Source organism: Physcomitrium patens, chromosome 14 (assembly GCF_059467195.1).
Source record: "Physcomitrium patens ecotype Gransden chromosome 14, ASM5946719v1, whole genome shotgun sequence".
NCBI lineage: Eukaryota > Viridiplantae > Streptophyta > Bryopsida > Funariales > Funariaceae > Physcomitrium > Physcomitrium patens.
The window spans coordinates 9,030,003-9,050,311 of record NC_143423.1 but is presented as its reverse complement, the minus strand read 5'-3'; the positions used below and the strand labels follow the sequence as shown (position 1 = coordinate 9,050,311).

General features: G+C 44.4%; 3 protein-coding genes and 1 long non-coding RNA gene across 6 annotated transcripts; 2 read left to right on the top strand and 2 right to left on the bottom strand.

Annotated features, from left to right (window-relative positions):
• The first annotated feature begins 93 nt into the window (after positions 1-93).
• LOC112291939 (uncharacterized) lies at positions 94-2,689 on the top strand. Of its 2 annotated transcripts, none has more exons than XM_024539968.3 (7): positions 94-604; positions 779-1,021; positions 1,277-1,494; positions 1,646-1,710; positions 1,949-2,044; positions 2,187-2,249; positions 2,372-2,689. In XM_024539968.3, exons 1-7 carry the CDS (start codon positions 426-428, stop codon positions 2,453-2,455), a joined length of 948 nt encoding a protein of 315 aa, XP_024395736.1. In that variant the 5' UTR covers positions 94-425; the 3' UTR covers positions 2,456-2,689. The 2 variants fall into 2 exon arrangements, with proteins under 2 accessions (XP_024395736.1, XP_024395735.1); XM_024539967.3 differs by having other exon boundaries at positions 96-604; positions 789-1,021.
• On the top strand, positions 2,491-3,701 carry LOC149987842 (uncharacterized). Its single transcript, XR_016506337.1, has 3 exons — positions 2,491-2,629; positions 2,899-2,975; positions 3,257-3,701. It is a non-coding gene; the product is annotated as an uncharacterized LOC149987842 (long non-coding RNA).
• Positions 3,702-4,405: 704 nt separating this feature from the next.
• Positions 4,406-8,193, bottom strand: LOC112291938 (uncharacterized). Its single transcript, XM_024539966.3, has 5 exons — positions 7,466-8,193; positions 7,176-7,253; positions 6,097-6,615; positions 5,390-5,849; positions 4,406-5,199 (listed from the first exon to the last, which is right to left on the bottom strand). The coding sequence occupies exons 1-5, from the start codon at positions 8,081-8,083 to the stop codon at positions 4,772-4,774; spliced, it is 2,103 nt and encodes a 700-aa protein (XP_024395734.1). The 5' UTR covers positions 8,084-8,193; the 3' UTR covers positions 4,406-4,771.
• Positions 8,194-10,376: 2,183 nt separating this feature from the next.
• On the bottom strand, positions 10,377-16,584 carry LOC112291937 (transcription factor MYB3R-1). 2 transcript variants are annotated; one of them, XM_024539965.3, is made up of 10 exons: positions 16,117-16,584; positions 15,300-15,354; positions 14,945-15,002; positions 14,627-14,825; positions 14,378-14,506; positions 12,441-14,241; positions 11,942-12,225; positions 11,627-11,741; positions 11,168-11,425; positions 10,377-11,059 (listed from the first exon to the last, which is right to left on the bottom strand). In XM_024539965.3, exons 1-10 carry the CDS (start codon positions 16,242-16,244, stop codon positions 10,910-10,912), a joined length of 3,177 nt encoding a protein of 1,058 aa, XP_024395733.1. In that variant the 5' UTR covers positions 16,245-16,584; the 3' UTR covers positions 10,377-10,909. The 2 variants fall into 2 exon arrangements, with proteins under 2 accessions (XP_024395733.1, XP_024395732.1); XM_024539964.3 differs by having other exon boundaries at positions 11,942-12,228; positions 16,117-16,508.
• Positions 16,585-20,309: the final 3,725 nt, after the last annotated feature.

Here is a 20,309-nt window from a genome sequence, read left to right as displayed (position 1 = left end):
CCAACAGAACAAGTGAACGTAAAACTTGTTTTCGTTCACGATTGTGATCGACGAAAGCTAACGGCGTTCTTGTCGGCGTAAACGTACGAACAAAGAATCATGCCTTCCTTCACAAGTGCGAAGCGTAATGTTTCTCTTCAGAACGATCTCTTGCAGCGGAAACATGGGCCTCGAAATTCGAACTCTGTTTCCATCTGAGCCAATGCCTTTGTCAGTGAGAGCAGAACAATGTTGGTCTAGGGAAAACAACCTGCTAGAATCACGCAGGTTGATGAAATTTAGGAGTCATGGTGTGCTCTGCGCGGCAAACACTTGGGGAAGTTCTGGGAATAGGATTTTGCGAAGGCTTTCGGATTTTTCAAGCGTGGTGGTTTCCTTGGGCAATTGTTCTTTAGATAAGCGACGGATTAGGTTGGACCGCAGGAATGCCCATCAGACTCGTAGGCATGATTTCACTGTTTTTGCGATGCCTTTCTCCGGTGACTCAGATGATGAACCACAAACGTCTCCCGAAATCACACCTATGTCATCAAAATACCCTTGTATGTATGTCAAGAGCGCGGTCTCTTCCGGCGAGACCATTGAGTATCCAGGAACCATCGTTGTAAGAGTTTTCTGCTAGATTCTTGAATTTAATTTACTTTGTTGGGTTACTGTTGTTACCAGTTAAACCTAGGTTTTCTGAGTTGCGTCACACTGATCAACTGCCAGAAAATTGCCAATATCTGTTTAGATTGTACACTTAGGGCATATTGTAATGGAGCTGAAATTGCCTTAGGTTCCTTCAGATTCTTGGCGATGTGCATGAAGGAGGAGCCATTGTGGCAGGTGGTGACATTGTGGTAGTAGGCCGGCTCCGCGGGTCTGTTCACGGCGGTCGGAACGGTGACAGGGGGGCTGTTGTCTACGCTACGCAGCTGGATGCTTGCCACATTCGTATTGCTGATGCAACCTTTGTTACCGAGTCGCATTTTTCTGACCGTCCTGCAATTGCCTCGATTCAAGAAGACGGCAAACTGGAGTGAGTTGTTCCTTGAACCCTAACTTCAGCATTCTTCAAATGGGATTTCTCTGGTCTATCCTTGACTTAGCAATTACGTCTCATCACCCACAAATAAGTTGCAATTTTTGCACACGTCGGGCTCTGAGTATACATGGAGCTGTTTTAACATCCTTAATGATCGCATTTTGCATGCTTGATGTCAGAATGATGTTTGTTGTCGTACTTAACTGGTGCTGCATCCAAGGGTTCTGACTGGTGCGTGACATAGTGTAGCATCCGTGCAGCAGTTCGAAAGTTCGAAGACAGCAAGTCCCCCAGTAATTCCTGCACATTAAATTCTGCAGTGGTGAAACAGTCACTGCAGACGTCCAAAGGCTCCGAAAGCAAGGATTTGAAGTTTTCAAGGCGACCAGCACAGCTCGCACTGTTCACCGGCGTATACATTAGTGTGGTTGGTATGGCATTGCTCGCATTTCCAACATTTCTCTTTGGTGAGACTCCTACCTCCTCGAAGAAACTGTGATGTTTCGTTTTGGCATATTAAGATGATCTTTTCCAGCAAGCAGTCACGATTCTTGCTGCGAGTACTGAGAATCATTCGACTAACATATTGTAGGTATATCCTGAATGATTTCGATGTAGGGGCTTTGTTTGACGTGCGCAGCGTTACTGTGGGGTGGATACGAGTTGGAGCGATCCTGGCAGTGGTAGTCACTTTGACGAGTTTACTTTGTTTGACTTAATAGCGTCCGTAGTTCTTTTAAATGCTGAGATTGATTGGCATTGAGAACTACAGTCCACAGACTACGGACTACAGTCATCACGCGTCCAATCTCCTGTTCAAAATGGGTTTGTTCATAATTGCACCTCAGAATACCTGCATTTTGTGCTCTGGCAAGAAGTTAGTAGACCTTGTGGGGCTAAGAACTAATTACATATCTGCAGGTCTTTGGAGTATACTACATCGGAACAGCTATTGGTGATCTGAGAGGAAGGTCAGGCGCTCGGGCATTCTACACGTCTACCGTCGTAGGCCGTGTGGTAAATAACCTGACATCCTTACAAACCGAGTCTTTGATGAGTCTGAATTCTTCACCTTTAGGAATCTGATCACTGTTTTATATTGTGACACAAGCATGGTAGCTTCAGGATGTTAATCTCTAACATGCTTCGTTGTGTGCAGTTCCTATTTTTTGGATTTTGTTGGCTTGTGGCTGTTGGTGCGGCTCAACCTGCTCTCGTCATGGTAAACTTTTCTCGCTTTTTAAGATTGATGAAAATCTTTTGACTCTCAATCCTGCTGACTAATGTCTCATTGTTGATATCAGAATAGGTGGGAGATCTAACGACTTGACATTTCCTTTGCAGGTGGGTACCGTTAATATGTTGGGGGCCATGTCCATGCTATTTGCCTTGCGGCAAGCTCCTGAAGCAAGCGTCCCCAACACTTGAATAATGAGTATTTAGCAGCAACGTGCCGCTTTTGCGTTACTGCATTGTCATTTAGTCCAATATATCTGGAATGGGTGGAATTGTATATAACATGGTCTGCAGAAAGCAAACAGGAAGACGTGCCAGCTAGACTCCCATGAATTTCGGCTATTTCCTGTTTCAAGCCCAACCAAGGTGCAAAAGCGTGTAGATACCTCATTTTATCATTTGAAGCTCGAGATACGTTCAACTTCACGTCGAATGCTCCACATGTCGTTTTCAATTTTCTTGACTCACAATTTTTTTGACTATGTAAAAGTTTGTTTGTAACTCATTTGATCTTTTTTTTTGAAACACCCCACCTCCTTTCACAAAGAAATGTAGGGATTCAGAGCACCAGTTGCATGATAAATCTGGTTGTTTTTACAAGTTAATGCAATGCCTGATTCTTTATACTAGCTCAGATTGAAGAAACGTGGAAAACATGAACGAGAATGGGCGAGTTCTGTAATGGCACAATTAAGCCCAGGCCACACCATTTGTAAGTAACAACAGTCACCACCTTTTTTTTGTATAATATCGCATCCCCTAAGAAGATTAGATAGTACGGAACTCTAAATTCACAAGTATTTTCTTTTGAGTTCTACTGTACGTAGAGTACTTGCTCTGGATTTCTTTGTAGCGAATGCAGTAATTCAAAACTTCATTTGACGTCCATGAGGAAACGGCTCCGTTTAGAGCACAATCTGCTCTAGGATTAGTAGGAAGGTATGAAAGTAAGCTGTCCACAATTAACTTTGCATTGTGTGCCAATTTTGGCAGATTCTTCGGCAACAAGGGATACCCTCTACTCGTACTTTAATCACTTCCAAGTTTTCGAGGACCCCACAGCAAAGTTAAACCAAGCATTTCTTGAACATCAAGCACTGACATCATGCCCTCCCCCTCAATCATATCACAACTCACTCTGTTCACCATTTTCACATTCCTGATTCAGTCCCAATCAAGAATCCGTGTCACTCGACGCGCATTCTTGAAGCTGATGTCAGATGTAGTGAAGTGACAAGAATTGCCGCATATGCAGGAGCAACCGCTAAAACAAGACCAGCATCGATACCCGCAGGACGAACAATTAAGGTGAAATAAGATAGAGCCCCGAGCATTTTCTTCAATGCATCAACTAACCATGTCAGACTATTTCCACTTGAAGACGTTTTAAAGCGGAGTTTGTTAATGCAAAAGAGCAAGAATAGACCAGCTATGCCAATCTCGTCTAAGACTGATCAAGGAGACACTTCGCATTGCAGTGTAGTTAACGCGACTCTAAAGATCAACCAGCAAATCAAAGTACCGTAGCCGACATAAGCGTCAATAAAGATCATTTTGAAGTTCAAACGCGCAACACAATTTTAAGGAAAAAAAAAAAAAAAAAAAAAAAAAAAAAGAAGAGGTGGACAGAAGTGGCCGTCCTCCCACAGCACACCCCAAACCCTTAAATCCCTCTAAACCCAGAGCATAACTGACTGAGGCCAGGATCACCACGCTGTGGATACACGAGCCCGGACTCTCACACTCCTTGCATTTGATACTGCCAAAGCTTCCCATCAACGTCCGTTCTCCCATAACTGAAATACCCCCTCAGCAGCAGATGTTTAAGTTTTAAGGTTTACAATGGAAAAGTCATCATCAGAGAGCCGCTAGCAGTATAAAATCCAGTCAACTGCGGAACACACACTGGTGCAAACTTAGGTTTCGGAGAGATTCAATTAATGCCCTTGTCTTATGCAGCCATGGGAGTTACAAACCCCAGATACAGGTCACATCTTAAAGAAAATCCTACATGTTGAACTGACGACAGCACCCTACAGAAACACAAAACAACTTCAATGCTTACACGATTGCGAGCGATACACAATCTCTGGTTGGGAAGGTGGGAATTAGACTTTGCCTCATATGGACTTAGGAACGAAATTCAGCACAGAAAATGAATACACTCTCACAAGTTGAAATATGTCCAAGTTGAGGTGTTTCACAATAGTGGTAAGCAATGCTTGCCAGAACTAACCCCTCGATAATCAAATCTGGAAAACACAACTCTGAACCCACATACAAGAGGTTCCACAACATAAAAGAGAGAGTAAAGCATTTACATGAAAAGAAGCTCAAACACAGGAAGAAAAAAAGACAAAACAACAACAGATGATCATGGAATTTCCGCACACAATGTGCTCCTCTCATTACTAAGTGCTAAAATGAAAAAAAAATAAAAAAAAATAAAAAAAAGAAAAATAAAAGAAAAAACAACAACAACAACAAACAATTGGTGGATTTAAGTTGCTATCTGCCAGGATTGTTGGTCCAATAGACATTACTATTTGGACCTGGACCAATCATGCCCGGACGAATAGCTCCAGGCTGAAGATAAACAGGTTGTGCAGGGTTACTGTAGCAAGGGATTCCAGTGACTATACTAGGACCATTCACGGGCCATTGGCCAACAGGTCCCCTACCGTCAATAACTGGATGCACGGGGCCTTGCACTTGCCCTTGTCCTTGGGGCTGTTGCATTTGTCGTTGTCCTTGTGTTTGCTGCATTTGGTTACCTTGAGAATTTCTAGCATACTGTGCTGGCGGGATGAACACTCCAGTCCCAACAGGCTGAGGTGGAGGAACATACATACCCATGTGTTGAGGAAGAGGATAAGAACCTATGGGTACCAAATTAACCCTCCCTTGATACATTACATCTGTATTTTGGAAATCACCTGCATCAATTTCGAACGACTGATAGTAAGAAATACAACGGCCCCACTCCATGTCACAAACGAAATTGCCGCATCAATAATGAGTTATGTGACGAAAATGATGGCAGTAGGTACACAAATCATGTGAAATCCAAACGAAGAAGCAAGGGCGACTCTCTACCGAACAGTAAATGCACACCAGAATACAGACCTGTTACTTGATGAGGCCATCGCACATTGGAGCCTAGAAATGGAGCAGACTGAACTTGGTGAACTTGGGGAACCTCCCCGTGAAGGACACCACTCGATGGTCCCCAGTGTGGAGGACCACCAGATCTTTGAGGGGAAAGATGTGGAGGCTGCTGCTGGATAGGTCTCACACCAGAAACAAATTCGTGATGTGGAGACTGATAGAGAAGAGACTGGCGTTCATTGTAGTTAACCATCGGAGACCTTGGGTCAGGAACCTGGGAGTAATTCATGTCAGAACGAGGAGATCTATTCCACGAGTTCTGCCTATCAGGAGAAGGATGAAACTGCCCTCTATGATGTTCACCACTAGGTCCTTTATCTCTCAAAAAGTCTCGAGAAAACACAGGAGACCCAAGAGAGTTGCTCCTCTGATGCCCCCTTCCAGCTGCACGTGCCTTGGTTGCGTCATCAACTTCAAGCTGACAGTTAAATCCATAAAACCAGTTCAGATTCATCTTGAAAATACGGACAGCGAATCTCGTATTCTTCCGAACTACCTTCTCAAAGACAAACTATTTCTGGGGCAACAGAAGATTAAAACTCTGTTGGACATTCAAGCTCTGTTGAGAAATACTATTGGCGAGACCAATATTACCACTTCGACAGTTTGATTCCAAAAATAATACTCTAATTTTTTTTGTTGCGGTGGTAGAAATGCATGCTTACCATATTAGCGGAGTCACTTCTTGAAAATCTACCTCTTCCTGATCCTCTACCCCCCCTGCCATTCCGTCCACCTCCACCTTTGTGCCGGCCACCCCCACCTCGGCCCCCACCCCTTCCAGCATCGCCACCTACCCCGACTTGATGCCCCTGCTTAGCAGCTTGTTTCCTCAACCTTTTCGCTTCCTCCTCTTTCTCATCATCAGAAAATTCCTCTTCGTCTGATATTTCCTCGTCATGCTGCCCGGAAGCGTCGTACCCTTTCTTCCTCAACTCTGCGTCATCCTTCAGAACAAAACTCGCAAACTCTTGTACAAATCCTACAGTGGCGCCTTTTGAAGCTTTGTCTGGCACATCAGCTGCCTTGTTGTATCGGATGACGTAGTAGGGTTTCTTAACGGGTCCAAATACCTCATCCACTATTCCTAAGGGTTTCCGGTGTTCAGTTAGCCACAATATTGAGCCTTCGTTCAATACCATTTCGTGTTCAACAGCTTCCACAATGACTTGCTTGTCCATGATCTGTAATTATAAATGCAAAGCGTAAGAGGGTTTTTTTTCCAAAAAAGAAACACATGCGGAATCTGGGAAGACTAAGCCAACATAATTGGTTTCCCTATTCTAAACTCGACCATTTTCAACATACATCGGCGGCCACCACTTTTTCTAACCCTAGACTACTAAAACAACTACTAAAACATGTTTTGAGAATATATATATATATATATATATATATATATATAGATAGGTGTGTGTGTGTGTGTGTGTGTTTGAACAGTACAACAATCGATCTCATTATATGCCCAAATATCAGCCATACAAGAAGCAGATTGCCATTTTCGATTGTTCGATCTTTAGTGCGAGTGTGAAACAAAAAAAAAGGGCTGATTAACTGAGGAGTTCAAGAATTAGAAGAAGTCGAAGGTCAATGCTTCTATCACGCTCGAGATCAAGCTCACAAACACACAGACGTTACTACCACCAGTTCTCTGATCTAGCCCTTACTCTCCTGCCCGGGGAACTTAACCTTACAACAACATCACGTTTCAACAGATGGGGCACACTGTTTCCGGGTGACTTACAGAGGAGATAACACCAACTTCACACGGAACTTGATTGGGCTCCAAGACAGCTTCAATTTCCGGCACAGGAGGCAAGTCCTGCATCTCAACCCCATTCATCACCAAGACCCTCGGTTCATGTCCCAGATCTCATGAATCCCGATCCAAAGCTTCTAAAAGACTAATGTAGATTACGCAAGAAAAGTCCGGGAACGGCGTATAAGCATTCCACAGAGCAGAAAACAGGTCAGGATCTCTTCAAGCCCAGACCATAAACAATAATTACTTAAGCTCAAAGTTACGAAGAACACCGTGACTTCATTCGCAGTGCGGGGAGGCTCAGTGGCAGCATCTTCCTCGTCGCTATCTACATCCTTTACTCGCTGAACCATCTTCTCCAACTCCTCAGCGCCCTCTATATGACTCTGCTGCAAATCGACGACATTTACGTCGTCGTCTTCGTCACTAGATGCGTCCGAAGACTCGTCACTCTCCACAAGCGGATCACTATCTTCTTCTACCATTCCCTCTGCATTCTCGTCGTCTTCCTCCTCGTCTTCACTCTCATTCTCATCTCCACCACATTCTTTCGCAACACCATTGCCATTTCCGTGAACGGGCAAGTTACTGAAGACCTCGGCAGCTTCAGCAGCAAGAAGCACATCCTGTGGTATACCACTCTCCCCAACCCTTGAAAGCCCGCCGTGCTGACTGATCTGCACATTGGGCCCTCCTCCCTCCCCTACCTTGCTGCACGCAGTGTCTTCCACCGCTTTCCTCCCATTGCTCCCCACATACCCTCCCGCCGATCCCGTCTCCGACATCCTTCCATCTCCGCTCAACCCCAGCATTTCCATATCACTCGTCTCCATTATTATCTCTCCTGCCTCCACCTCCATCTCCAATACCCCCGCCCCGTCCCTCGCCATATTTCCCGTCTCACCCCTGTTCTCTCACACCCCTTTCACACAATACCCCCTTTACCAACCTAAACGTCCACCACTCCCTCCGCACCTGCTCGTCCAAACCCGTCCATCTGCTCTCCCACCAACCTTCACAACCCTTGTCTTCCTACACTAACCCTGCTTGCTTCACCACCACCCTCTGGGGCACTTCCAACACCTCCCCTCCTCTCTTCAGGCGCTGATCATTCCCTTGCCGCGCTCTGCCAAACCACCTACACCTGCCCCCGCCCCCGCCACCCGAGCTGCGTGATGACTACTGCCCTGCACTTCCCCTCCTCCCCAACTCTTGTCACTTTCTCGTTACGGTCTTGTCTCTCCTGCTGTGGGTTTTCTTTCCTTTTTCGTTCCTGCGCAGTGACATCCGTCGCCCCTCCCAACTTTTCTTTAGCACACCCAGTTCCCCCTCTCAACCCTAACTTAATCATCCCCTCCCTTCGTCAACTCTGCCTTCGGTCTCCATTATCTAGGTCGCCTTCCCCTTCCGTGCGTGGGGCCACTCTTGCATGATCCCTCCATAATGAACCCAAACCCCCGTGATTGTTTTTTTTTCGCTCTGCTCCGATTGCCTCTCACGGCAAGTCCCCCATGTACCTAGGCTCAAATATCTATTCCCAGCATGTACAAAGTTTCCTCATTTTTCTTCACGGCCTTGGGACCAACTTGAATCGATGGGCTCCATATCCTGGAACCATCGTCGTGTTGTGGTTGTGGGCAAACACCACGAAAAGCATGCGCGTTGACTTTCATTGCGAGCGTTCTTTTCGGTCCATTTTCCGATCTTTCCGTTGTTATCCTTGATACCTCCATTTCGTTTCGGCGCCATTCACATATAAGCAGGCTCATGACATGTCATACACTCAATGCAGACAATCGCAAATTAGCTCTTGGGTTACTCGATGTTTCCAATCCGAAGTTGGAATCCCGCGCTTGAATGCATGATCGGCAGCTGGCCGAGGGATCTATGTCGTCCAGTCACGCCTCCATGTTGCATATTGTAAAGATTCGGGAGCTAGCATCTCCACATTGCGCTGCTGAGTTTGCAAATCGTAACTTCCAAGTCTGGGAGATAGCTTCCGCAACGAATCGGTTTATCCATAGATAAGCAATATCCAGTCACAATAATGAGAATGTTCTGGGATGAGTTTGCAATCAATTTTATGATTGACAGGTCAATAATAGAACCTCTCCACGATACCGATTTTGGGATGCTGTCGAACTAAATTTGCTCGCTAATTTCGAGTTTATTCCCCAACACATGAGGCACCGGAGCGGGCCCTTTTGCGTCTGAACAAGTTTAGGCATAAGTTGGCGATTGTTGTAGCCTAGTGCTTGTTCTCTGAAGGGCTGATTTGAAGCACCTCTACTGCCACATTTGTCAAACACTTGGGCGCTTCCACAGCCTGGTATACAAATTTTACCCGCATAGGATCATCAAGCTTACTTCTGAGCGCGGTCGTTTTGTCTTCACCATTGGACGATACACAGACTGTAGGAATTGAGAAGACTCGGTGAAGCAGAATTGTGAGGTGCCTTACAACGATCGATTAGTTCATAGAGACTTGCTAATCATGAGGCGGGAATTTAGGGTTTCCAACTGATTTTTTCTTTCGCGTACTGACAACGGTCCACATATCTCAGTACCCTTTATTCAGCACATCCCACCTTGTGTAGGAAATAGGCAGGCACTTGTCTATCAAATGGCGGAGGGTGTTGCCATACAGAAGCTGTCGACGTCGCTATGAGCTACGTGCGTCTGGCAGCTACTTCATGGAATTTGTTGCGTGGATGTGAGATTATCTGACATAGACCGGGTACAAAGTACTCGAATAGGGTTGTCATTGCTGAAGTCGTGAACTTGCTGATTGGTGGGTTTAGATACAACGCATCCCACATTGCATAGTCAGACATCTCTGAAGGTGGTACAAGTAACAGCTTTTGTTGGCTCTGTGTCTAAATACTTATCGTTTATTTCATTACTCAATTTCCAGCTGGATAACAGTGCCAACATGGCATCCCCTTTCGTGCACTAGTGAAGGACTGTGTAAACATGTACCGAGTTTGAAGTGCACCAAGCTGGACCCTGAGAGAGCCCAGATTCTACGAAACCATGTGATGAGCGGCTAAGACTGGTACAGTCTATACCAGCGTCCTTTGTAACATGAGATAGCACTCCAATCTCGGAAATTAGATAGGTTCACAGCACTGGCAACACTCAAGATACCACAGAATAACAACCACAGCACCAGTAGCTCGTATATAAGGACAAAAGCTTCTTCAGAAGAGGTTTTTATAAACAGGTTTAGCCCTCCCACTAGCCCTGCCCAGTCTACTGCAAGGGGTTGCAGGGTTGAAGCGGCCTAGCAAAAGTGGAACCCAAACGAAACCTAAGGTGTGTTCAAATAAACGCTGAGGACAACCAACTAACCACACAGAGTCCACCCAGACAATCGCTATCTTAAGCTACTCTTGGCTATGACCCTGAGGAATCACACACTCCGCAAACAAACGATGCTGCAAATCTTGCTTGAGGTGCACTACTCGCTCTCCAGATTCTCTACACTCATTTAGATTTTAAGATATACAGAATTGAACTAATGCCTCGACATCCTGACAGTTTTAACCTAAGATGACCCTGCAGGTTACCTACGGAAGTCCGTGAACTGTCAACCCTCATCGCTAAGCTTCAATTTATAAGCTTCAATTACAATTGCAAACTGCACGCGAAAGGTCTGTTGCTGCATTTAGCGTCCAATTTAAGAGGAATTTTTTTTAAAAAAAAATAAGGGAAGTTTACCGGCACTCTTTCAATAAATACATGGATGGACTGAATTGCTCACAGCCACCACCTCCTAACATGTGGGTATCCTCCCCTCCCGCATTTAAACCAAGTGTAGATGCGCCACGTACAGGGGTTCCAGTAATCCCATGTTCTGGTGAGGGCTGTACCACGCAGTAGTTGTCAGTCCAAACAAGCTCATCCCAGACATGGGTACTACCAGGAGAAATCACAATCTTTTAAGTGAGCTATCGAGGTGAAGATATACTTACCAAGAGCCAATTGACGAAGGTTGATCCATGTCCATCGTTCTCAACCAAGCCCCTCCTATTCTCTTTCATATCATGCACTTTGCGACTTGAACTGGTCCGCAAGCAATATCCAGAGAAGGGAGAAGGTACGTGTTGGACTGAAGGCTGTTTAGCCAGCACTTCTTCCGCTTCACTGTAGGCGGGGGTGTTGTGTTCATTATTTTGCCGCATTAAACCTAACGCATCATCCAACCCATCTTCCAGAGGAACTTCCAAGCCCTGCTCGAGAAAATTCGTCCAGCAATCAACATGCTGTGAAGTGTGGGTGAAAACCTCAAGAAATCTAAAAACCTTCAAATCTCAACAGGCACTTGAACTCAATGGGAAAAGATGCTAGCTCTGTTGAATGAACTCTCGACATAAAACAGAAAGTACTTATGGTAGCGAAAGAACACAGATTGTGGGATACGAGTGGCTTACATCCATGAAGGACAAGGCTCCCTCCTTCTGAGCGGAAGGAAACGGGTCTAATTTCCATGGCGACCTCCATATTGGAGATGCAAATCTAGGTGATGGAAACCTAGGAGAGGCAAATCTGGTATCACAGATAGTTACACTGACTGAGAATGGCAACATCATCACGGGCATGGCAACCTGCTAATATCATTCATGAAACCCTGCATTGAGTTCTACAAAGCACATCAAAAATCAAAATCACTTCATGAATACAACAATGTCAATTGCGCAACGTGTCCAAAGATGGTGAACCACTCCAAACAGGTGAGGGAAGCTCACATGTTCGCGGTATCTAAATCTTGCAGCCAATCTTTTCCGGGCGTGTGCTGGAAAATTGTGACACCCGGGCTGAAGCAGGCCGCCATTGCACAAGTCACAGATCCCCATGAGCTGAGAGTGGCTGCATTACCAGGAGACGAGAACTCTCTTTTTTCCGAAACTTTACCAGAAATGGAACCTCCGATAGTGTCTCCTGACCCGACAGCGGTGGTATCGCATGAAGGTCTTGGTTCCTCATGCCCATTTTGTCCGTTCTGTTGCTGCTCCGTCAGCACAGAACCTTCCTGCTAAATTCAAGACACTCTCAATAATGCTTTCACGACTTCACACAGCAAAGCAGTACTATGCTTCACACGGTGAGTAATCCAAACATCCCCTCTTCACCAAAATGTGGCTCACAATGGACAGCTGTTTAAGCTGAGTCATCGGTGATGCACAATTCCAAGACACAGACTGACAATAAGATTGAACCATCTTGACACATGGCATGGTTCCTTACCTTACAAACTTGTGTCCCATTCTGCCGTTCAGAACTTACACCACGGTAAAGATTTGAACCAAGAGACCTCCCTCTCTTATTGATTTTCACACCAATATTATCACGTGATACATTGCCACATGCAGATCCCTGCCTCCCATCTCGAATAGGGAGTGAAGCGCCACCGGCCCCACCTCCACCATTACTGTCCGTGGTGCACTCCTGAGACTGATTGTCGGTTTTCCTGGAAACTTCGTTATCAACCCTGTTTGAAGGTTTACTTGCTGGAGATACAAAGAGTGCAGTCCTCGCTAGACAAGCTTGTTGCGAACCAGCTGCTTTGGAAGGTTTGTTAGCCAAACTCGACTGAGAAGCTCCTGCAGGTGTTTTAAGGGAATTACCACCTGCAGTAGCACCGGAGGCATCCCCCTTACCTAAGCTGGTATGGGCTTCACTGAACTTAGTATCTAGCTTGTCCCCAGTAGTTCCTGTTCTTGAGGGTACTAAAATCTGGCGTGGCCTTTTCCGTAAGATGGAGGGTGACCCGCTGAAGCTCTTAGCAGCACTGCGAAGTTTGGACTGAGGACTCTTCCCTTGGAAAGGTGACTGGAGGTAGTTGGGAGGAGTTATACAGTTGCCAGCAGGCATTATCATCTGGCGAACACCCAGAGGGCTGTAAGCGTTGAGCGAACTCACCAAGTCGTAATTCATGAATGGAGGGTCGACGATTCGCGGAGGCTCATAGAACAAGCCATCACGATCCTGAACTCTGCTACTGTCGCCTTTATCTTCCAGATCTTCCTCCGTAAGCATCGGAGATTGTGACTGGTACTCATTGACTGCCTCACTAGAATCCCGGAGGAGATTATCGGATGGAAACTCGGACACATCCTGGTCCATGGCCTTGTCCATAGGTTCTGCCATCTGGGAGTCACACCGGACAGAAGCTCCGGAGTCTTCAAAGGCAGCATCACCCTCAGAGGGTTGACTAGGGGGAAGGTTGCATCTCCTCAAAGGCTCATAGTTCTGCTTTGACCCCATCATGGCCAAAGTCTCTTCACCAGGTGGTACCCCTGTGCCGTTAAAAGAAGACAATGGTTGAGTGTCATTGTGCGCCGCCATGGGCATGTGACTAGAAGCGAAGAGAGAACCCAAATCCGGTAGCGGGACGGACATTGACGAGCTTCGATAAGCTTGGGAGCTGGACTCTGGAGCAGGGATCCGAGGAAACGAATTCGAGAAAGAAGCAATCCGAGTGAGCTCAATGTTCGACATAGCTCGTTTATGTTGCACTGACGGTACTAACTGTTCGGTAACTGAATTAGATAGCGACGATGTACCTAAAGATACTCCCGAGAACCCACCAGAATACACTGGTAATTGGCCGGAAGACCAGCCAGAGAATCCTAGTGACTGCCCAATTAGGTCATGATCAGACTCTTCTTTCTTCGGTTGAAGGTGACTTGCATTCCTCTGCTGATCCTTCCCACGATTGGGATAAATATCTGGGTAAGGTGGAGGGGGTGCTGATCCAGTAGACTTCGTGTCCTGCTCTACATAATGGGATGTGCGGCCTAAACCACGAGTGTTCGAGTTGTGCCTGCTTGGATCGGAAGATGTGGTTGTCTCACTCATAGGTGGACCAGTTCTACCTCCGATGCTTCCAGAGTCAACTTGTCCAGCCCCAGAACCTGAATTCATCGACTGCTCCTGCTGGGCTTGATAAGCAGCGAGCGCCCTTGAGATTGGATCATTTGCGGTCAACGGATCCACTTTCTTCTTCATAGTGCTGTTCCAGTGATTTTTGATCGAGTTGTCCGTACTGCATAATTCCAGATGAACACACAGGGGTTTTAATAAAAATCATGATGAACCGTAGTCGCCAATGACTATGCATCAAAACAAGATAAATAGGATATTGGGACTGCTTCCGACGCTGGAAAAATTAATTTAGTTACCGCCCAGGCAAGAACTTGGCTATCTCGGCCCATTTGTTTCCATATAATTGATGGGCGCGGATCAGCGCTAAATCTTCTTGTTGAGTCCAAGCCTCACGCTTTATGCTGGGGTTAAGATGGTTATGCCACCTGATTCAAACAACAAAATGCGAGTGAGACAAACACTACAATGTCAGTCGTATTACAACACAGGGGAACCCTGAGAACCAGGTGGAGGCAAGTCTAAAACTTGGGTGCTCCCGTGCTCACCTTTCGCGACACTGCTTTCCAATTCGACCCGGTAAGTTTTGAGCTATAACAGACCATTTTTTGGCTCCATACTTGTTCACAAGTTCCATAATACGATCATCTTCCTCTTTGGTCCATGCACCCTTGACCAGATCTGGGTTGAGAACCTTTTGCCATCTGTGCAAGCATTGCACATCTGTTCGATCCGTGAAGAACTCCGCTGCAAAATTGTAAAAAATCCAGATATGTGATCTGTGACACGAGTAGAGAATTAACTTGGACTCGCAATTTCTCAAAAGAGTAGATTCAAAGTACTGGAATTTGCTTGAATTCACTCACCAATTTTCTTCCAGTTCTTTCCGTTGAAGCATTGCACAGCTCGTCTCAGAGTCTCATCCTGCAAAATCACACATTACAACTTCAGAGAAAGTCCATTGCAACAACTGATACAAAGTTCTCACTTTTGAAGGTCTACAAGTATGGTTACATCGCCACTATTCACACTGCACGAGCTCACAAGTTTGTGCGCATAGATCTGAGTTGCATCTGTATTCACATATTAAAAAAATGAAATAGTAGAGCAAGTGAAAAAGAGATGAAGACCATATCATAATTCTTGGATGAAGAGTTCACGATGTATTCTAAGAATTTTTTAGAGGAGGAATGGCTACGACCGGTCCCGACAGAAGCATACCTCTTCTGGTGTCCATCCTCCCTTTGAAGATCGTCGAGTTGGGCCTCCTGTTCGTCTGTCATGTAAAGAAACCACGTCCGAGTCAGAGGTTAAGGTCACGTCTAAATTCACCTGAACAATAGGTCACACGACACTCATGATGACCTCCGGAGCACAGCCCTTCTCTTACCTGAAATTTTTGACTTTAATAATGCTTCGAGTAATAAGATAAAACTCGACTGTGTCAGACATCAGTCCAGAAATTTTTAAAAATTAATAAAATAAAATAAAATAAAAAACGAAGCCGGGCGACGATAGATACGGAGATTTTCCGGATCATTGTGCGGAACTTCAAACACAGAACGTTGGGTCCCAGCCAATGAGGACATCTATGATGCTGCTCAGCTAATCTAGGCGCTAAAATCCGTTAACTCTTTGAATGTTGCACATATCTCGAACACCTCCCTGAACGCAAGGCGGGCAATACTGCTCCATCTGATTGGATTCCAGGGGAACCAGCAACCTTCCCAGTTTGACTCATCGAGCACTTTCAGTCGTGCTTTAGTCACTGTAATGGTGAAGATTCCTGCTCGAGAAGCAGGTATCGCAAGCGTCCCAAGAGCAGACCTGTGTATCAGTACAGGCCAGTAACTGGCACAAAGATACAGCCCTTAAGTGCGCCCCTCGTGATACCCGTCCTAAACTCTACAGATTTTCTCGCGAAATTTCTACAGAGACGAAAAAAATGCATCACAAATGAAAGAAATGAACAGGTAGAAGAGCGAAGGAAGAGGGCAAGTAGAGCAGAGTACAACTGAAGAAGAGTGCGCGTTAGTACCCGTGAACAGGAGGTAGATGGTGCGAGGTATCCTCGTCCGACTCCGGGGCGGATGAGCAGGCAGACGACCTCTGTTGCACATTGTCATTGCTATTACAGCTCTTTCCCTTCGCAATCAAGCTTGCCATCCTCCCAGCGCTACCCTAATCCTCCGCGTGCTCTGTCCTAAACTCCGTCTCCCTGTAGCGTCACTACAACGCAGTGCCTGTCTTCTCGCTCACGCCCCACGAACCTATCAACCCTCCCAATCTTTCTCTCCGCTCCTGTACTCCATTCTTCAGCAAATCCGTTCAAAAACACGCACCGAAAAAACGAGCACGAGCCCAAACACCTGCGCCTTCTTCACTTCATCAACCTCTCATCACAGACAACACTTCCGCTACGACCCTCCCCCCTCCCCAATGCTGAGCCATCCCATTATTGCAACTACATCAAAGCTCACGAGTTCGTCGCCCCGCAACAATCAAAAAACCAAAAACCCACAAATGAGCTCGGTAAGGCCACACCCCAGGGGCATTCGGAACCTGGCCCCCCCTTTCTACCACTCCACCTGCTTTTCGAAAAAGTTCAACCCCAGCGACCGGTCGCCCACCCCCTTCCAGACAGTCTACGCCACTGACCGCCGGATGCCCGACCCCGAACTGGTACAGCCAGTGCACTTTCCAAACGGTCGAATGGTGGAAATGACCTAACTGCGCGTGTAACCGCGATTGGACACCTAGTCACCGTGACTCCTCCTCCTCACCCCTTCACTCACGTTAACCTCCTGTTTTACCTCAATTCCAGCCCACCTTGTTTGGTTCCCATGAATCAATCCCCATTGGCTATGGAGGCCGGCCATCCACAAATCTGTTACAAACGAGGAGAAGAACCGTTTCAGAAACCCCCCCCCCCCAGTTTGAAATTTCACTGTGTCAGACCCGCCTCAACCGACTTCGTCAGCAGCTCCCGGGAGGGAAAAGGAGGCGGGCCCCAGCCTTGCCTGCTTTGCTCTGCCTTGCTTTGCAATGGCCTGTTTGCATGCGTCCCTGCTGCATGCTGAGCCAGCAGTCTTCTCTCTCGCTCTTCCTTCACTTTGTGCCGCCCGCTCTCCAACGAGAAAGACTCCATTTTGGATCCCTGCTCCTCTGCCGCAATCTTATTTTGTCGTATCTATGCCATGTTCCCCCCTTGCTTTCTGACTTGGTGGCCTGGCGTTTTTATTTTTGTGCTCTGAAACTTAGGTCATTGGCTGCAATTCAAAGGCCCCGATGACACACACCCGGCAGCACCCACAGCCTCGTCCTCCTCCGTCCAATGTTTTCGCCTCGAAAGTGAACGAAATCCTCACATTCGTCGCAAGGTGATTTTACAGTGATGTTCTCTGACCCCCCTGTTCGAGTTCAATTTTTGGTGGATTACAATTTCTGTGGGTTTTTTCTGTTGTTCCTTTGTGAAGTATTAGAATAGCCGTTTAAACAGAGTAAAATATAAGCGAGGAATTTGAAAGTTTCAAATAATACATTGTTTATTGTACCTCCAGGAAGTCACTGTCGTGTGAATTAAAGAGGCTTGGCCTAGAAAGTAATTTGCATGTTTCGGCCAGATACTCTGATGAAATGTTTGCATTGTTTGATTAGAACAAGTTCCAAAAAATCCCACTCGGCAAGTTTGAAAACTAAGAACATTCGTGGAGGATAAACACATATATTTTTCACAGTAGTGAAGGCATATCAAGTTGAGTGAAACTAATGCAATCCATGTCAACGTCAGTAAGGCTCTCCTCACACAACTATATTGTTACAAGGAACGTATTAGATACACTTATCACAAGTTGTTCATAGAAATGAAAAGTGCATAACCTGATATTTTATTCAACAAATGCGCTTGTTTTGAGACTTAACACTGCAATGCAATAATTTGAACAACAAGATAATAATAGTGATAAGAATAAAAAGGGAACTGTGAATCTATGAATCATTTACGTACTGTGGTACTCAGGTAAACGTAAGCTTATCGTTATCCCACTAATTGAGATCTTTTTTTTATGATAAAGAAGTAAAAAGCATAAGACTGTTTGTCAAGGAAGGCAGAGTTGAAATTTCCGTTCCTTTACTTAAATGCATGGATGTTTTTGAATACTTCTTTTGCCCTTTTCCCATGCCACGGCCCTTTTTACAAGGTGCCTATTTATGGTCTCAATTGGCCCAGGGTTCTTTTCAAATTGTGCGTAATTCAAAGTTTTTAAAAGTGATAACAGCAGGTAGAATCCATGAATTTGAACAGAGTTTGGAATGTGGAACAACTCACTAGACTTTCATGATTTAGATGAAGACTTCCTTCAAAGAGAATGCACTAAGAATGGAACGTGAAAATTACCCACGTGGTCAAACATGAAACAATTAATTTTAAATCATTGTCTAAGTATTAGACATGGTGATTCGTGTGAACGCCTTCCATTACATTTACAAACAACATGATTTTCTTTAAGATTGAGCTGTATTCTTCATTTTAATAAAATAATTGATATAATCGTAATAGGAATAACAACATAACCAATCAATAATTTGAACATAATTGCATCTCTGGCACGGTTTCGTATGCTTTTGCAAATGGTACAATTTTGCCCCAAAATGATACATCGAAAAAATTTGTTTCCTTACAACCCATCTATTCATTCAAAATCATGAAAAACAAATATGTATATATATATATATATATATATATATATACATATGTATATAACATTCACCCAAAATGGATTCGCTCAAATACACAAGTACATTACACAGTGGCAAAATAAATTTAAATTGCTTTTAAAACAGACGAAACAACACACGCACCTAAAAAGGGGGGGAAAATAGCATTTTGATTGATTTAGTTTTTCCAGCGCTTGGACCATTTGCCATATTTGCCGTTTAGTTTCCTTTTCCTTCCCAGTGCACAAATGAAGCCAATTTGCAGGGCTCATGTCAAAAGAATCTCCGCATATTTTGAAAGAATATGCTTATGTCCCCCCCCCCCAAGATTGGGCATTTTGGAATGAAAGCGATTAGTTCCGAACCCAGACCAATTTCTGGTATTACTATTTGTTATCCAATTCATGTGGATCTGGATTAAAGCTCATTAGTGTGATCTGGGCTGTGTAGCTGAGCTGGACATTGAAGCTTAGCAAGCTCCAAAAAAAAAAAAACAAAAAAGTGTTAAATCATTTGTTGATGAGAACAAATCATTTTTACTATCAGAATATTCATTGATACTGTAGCTTCTACCAACAACATGGCGAATTTAAACAAATGGAATGGGTATACTCTAATACATTGTAAAAAACGTATGATTAGTTTTATAGAAGCAGTACACATCTGTCAATCTTCACAACATGGTCACTTGAAAAGGGTCTCATACTCAGTGAATTATCAAACTATAGTTGGTGTGTGGTTTCCACATAAAAATCATCTTGTGCCAAAATCTTATTGTCATAATATCCTATTGGTTTTTAGTGGTATGGTAATGATATGCCAACAGATTGTTCTAAGAATTAATTGTATTTTATTTTAGATTTTTTTTCACATGTATAGTTAGTTTAACTGTAAATCATTATGTTGAGACATGGGCTTGAAAGACAATAATTGAACTTGAACTATCATAATTGGTACATGAATGCTCCATCAGTCTCTCTTTTCTCTTTTTTCTAGTTTATACTTAGATTTTTTTTTTTATTTTTAATTTTTTTAAATTTTTTCTTCCTGTAATCTTTATTTTACCAATATCTTTTAAAAATAATAACAAACTATCACATCTTAAATTGGTCTTATGAGAACCATGATAAGTGAATCACATGCTGAATGTAAAAACAGTGCAAATAAATTTAATAGAGTGATTCAAATCAAAGCTGTTTTTTTTTTTTTTTAATTATTCAAATGATGTACTCTTAATCTATCCTTTATTTCATCATTTAAAAATACTATTTAGCAGTGAATGGAAATCAATGCAATTGATTGTACGATTGCTTTCCATGGAAAAAGAAAATGATGTTTTCAAAGACAATTTGGACTAAAAAACAAACTGTGTAGTAATATCATGAACTACAATGAATTATGGTAAATTGGCTTGTGCAGTCATATTGAACAAACACATACACACATGCACTCAAGTATAGTATACATTTCAAAAATTCCATGCACAAAACAACATGTTCAGAAATTGGTGCAGCA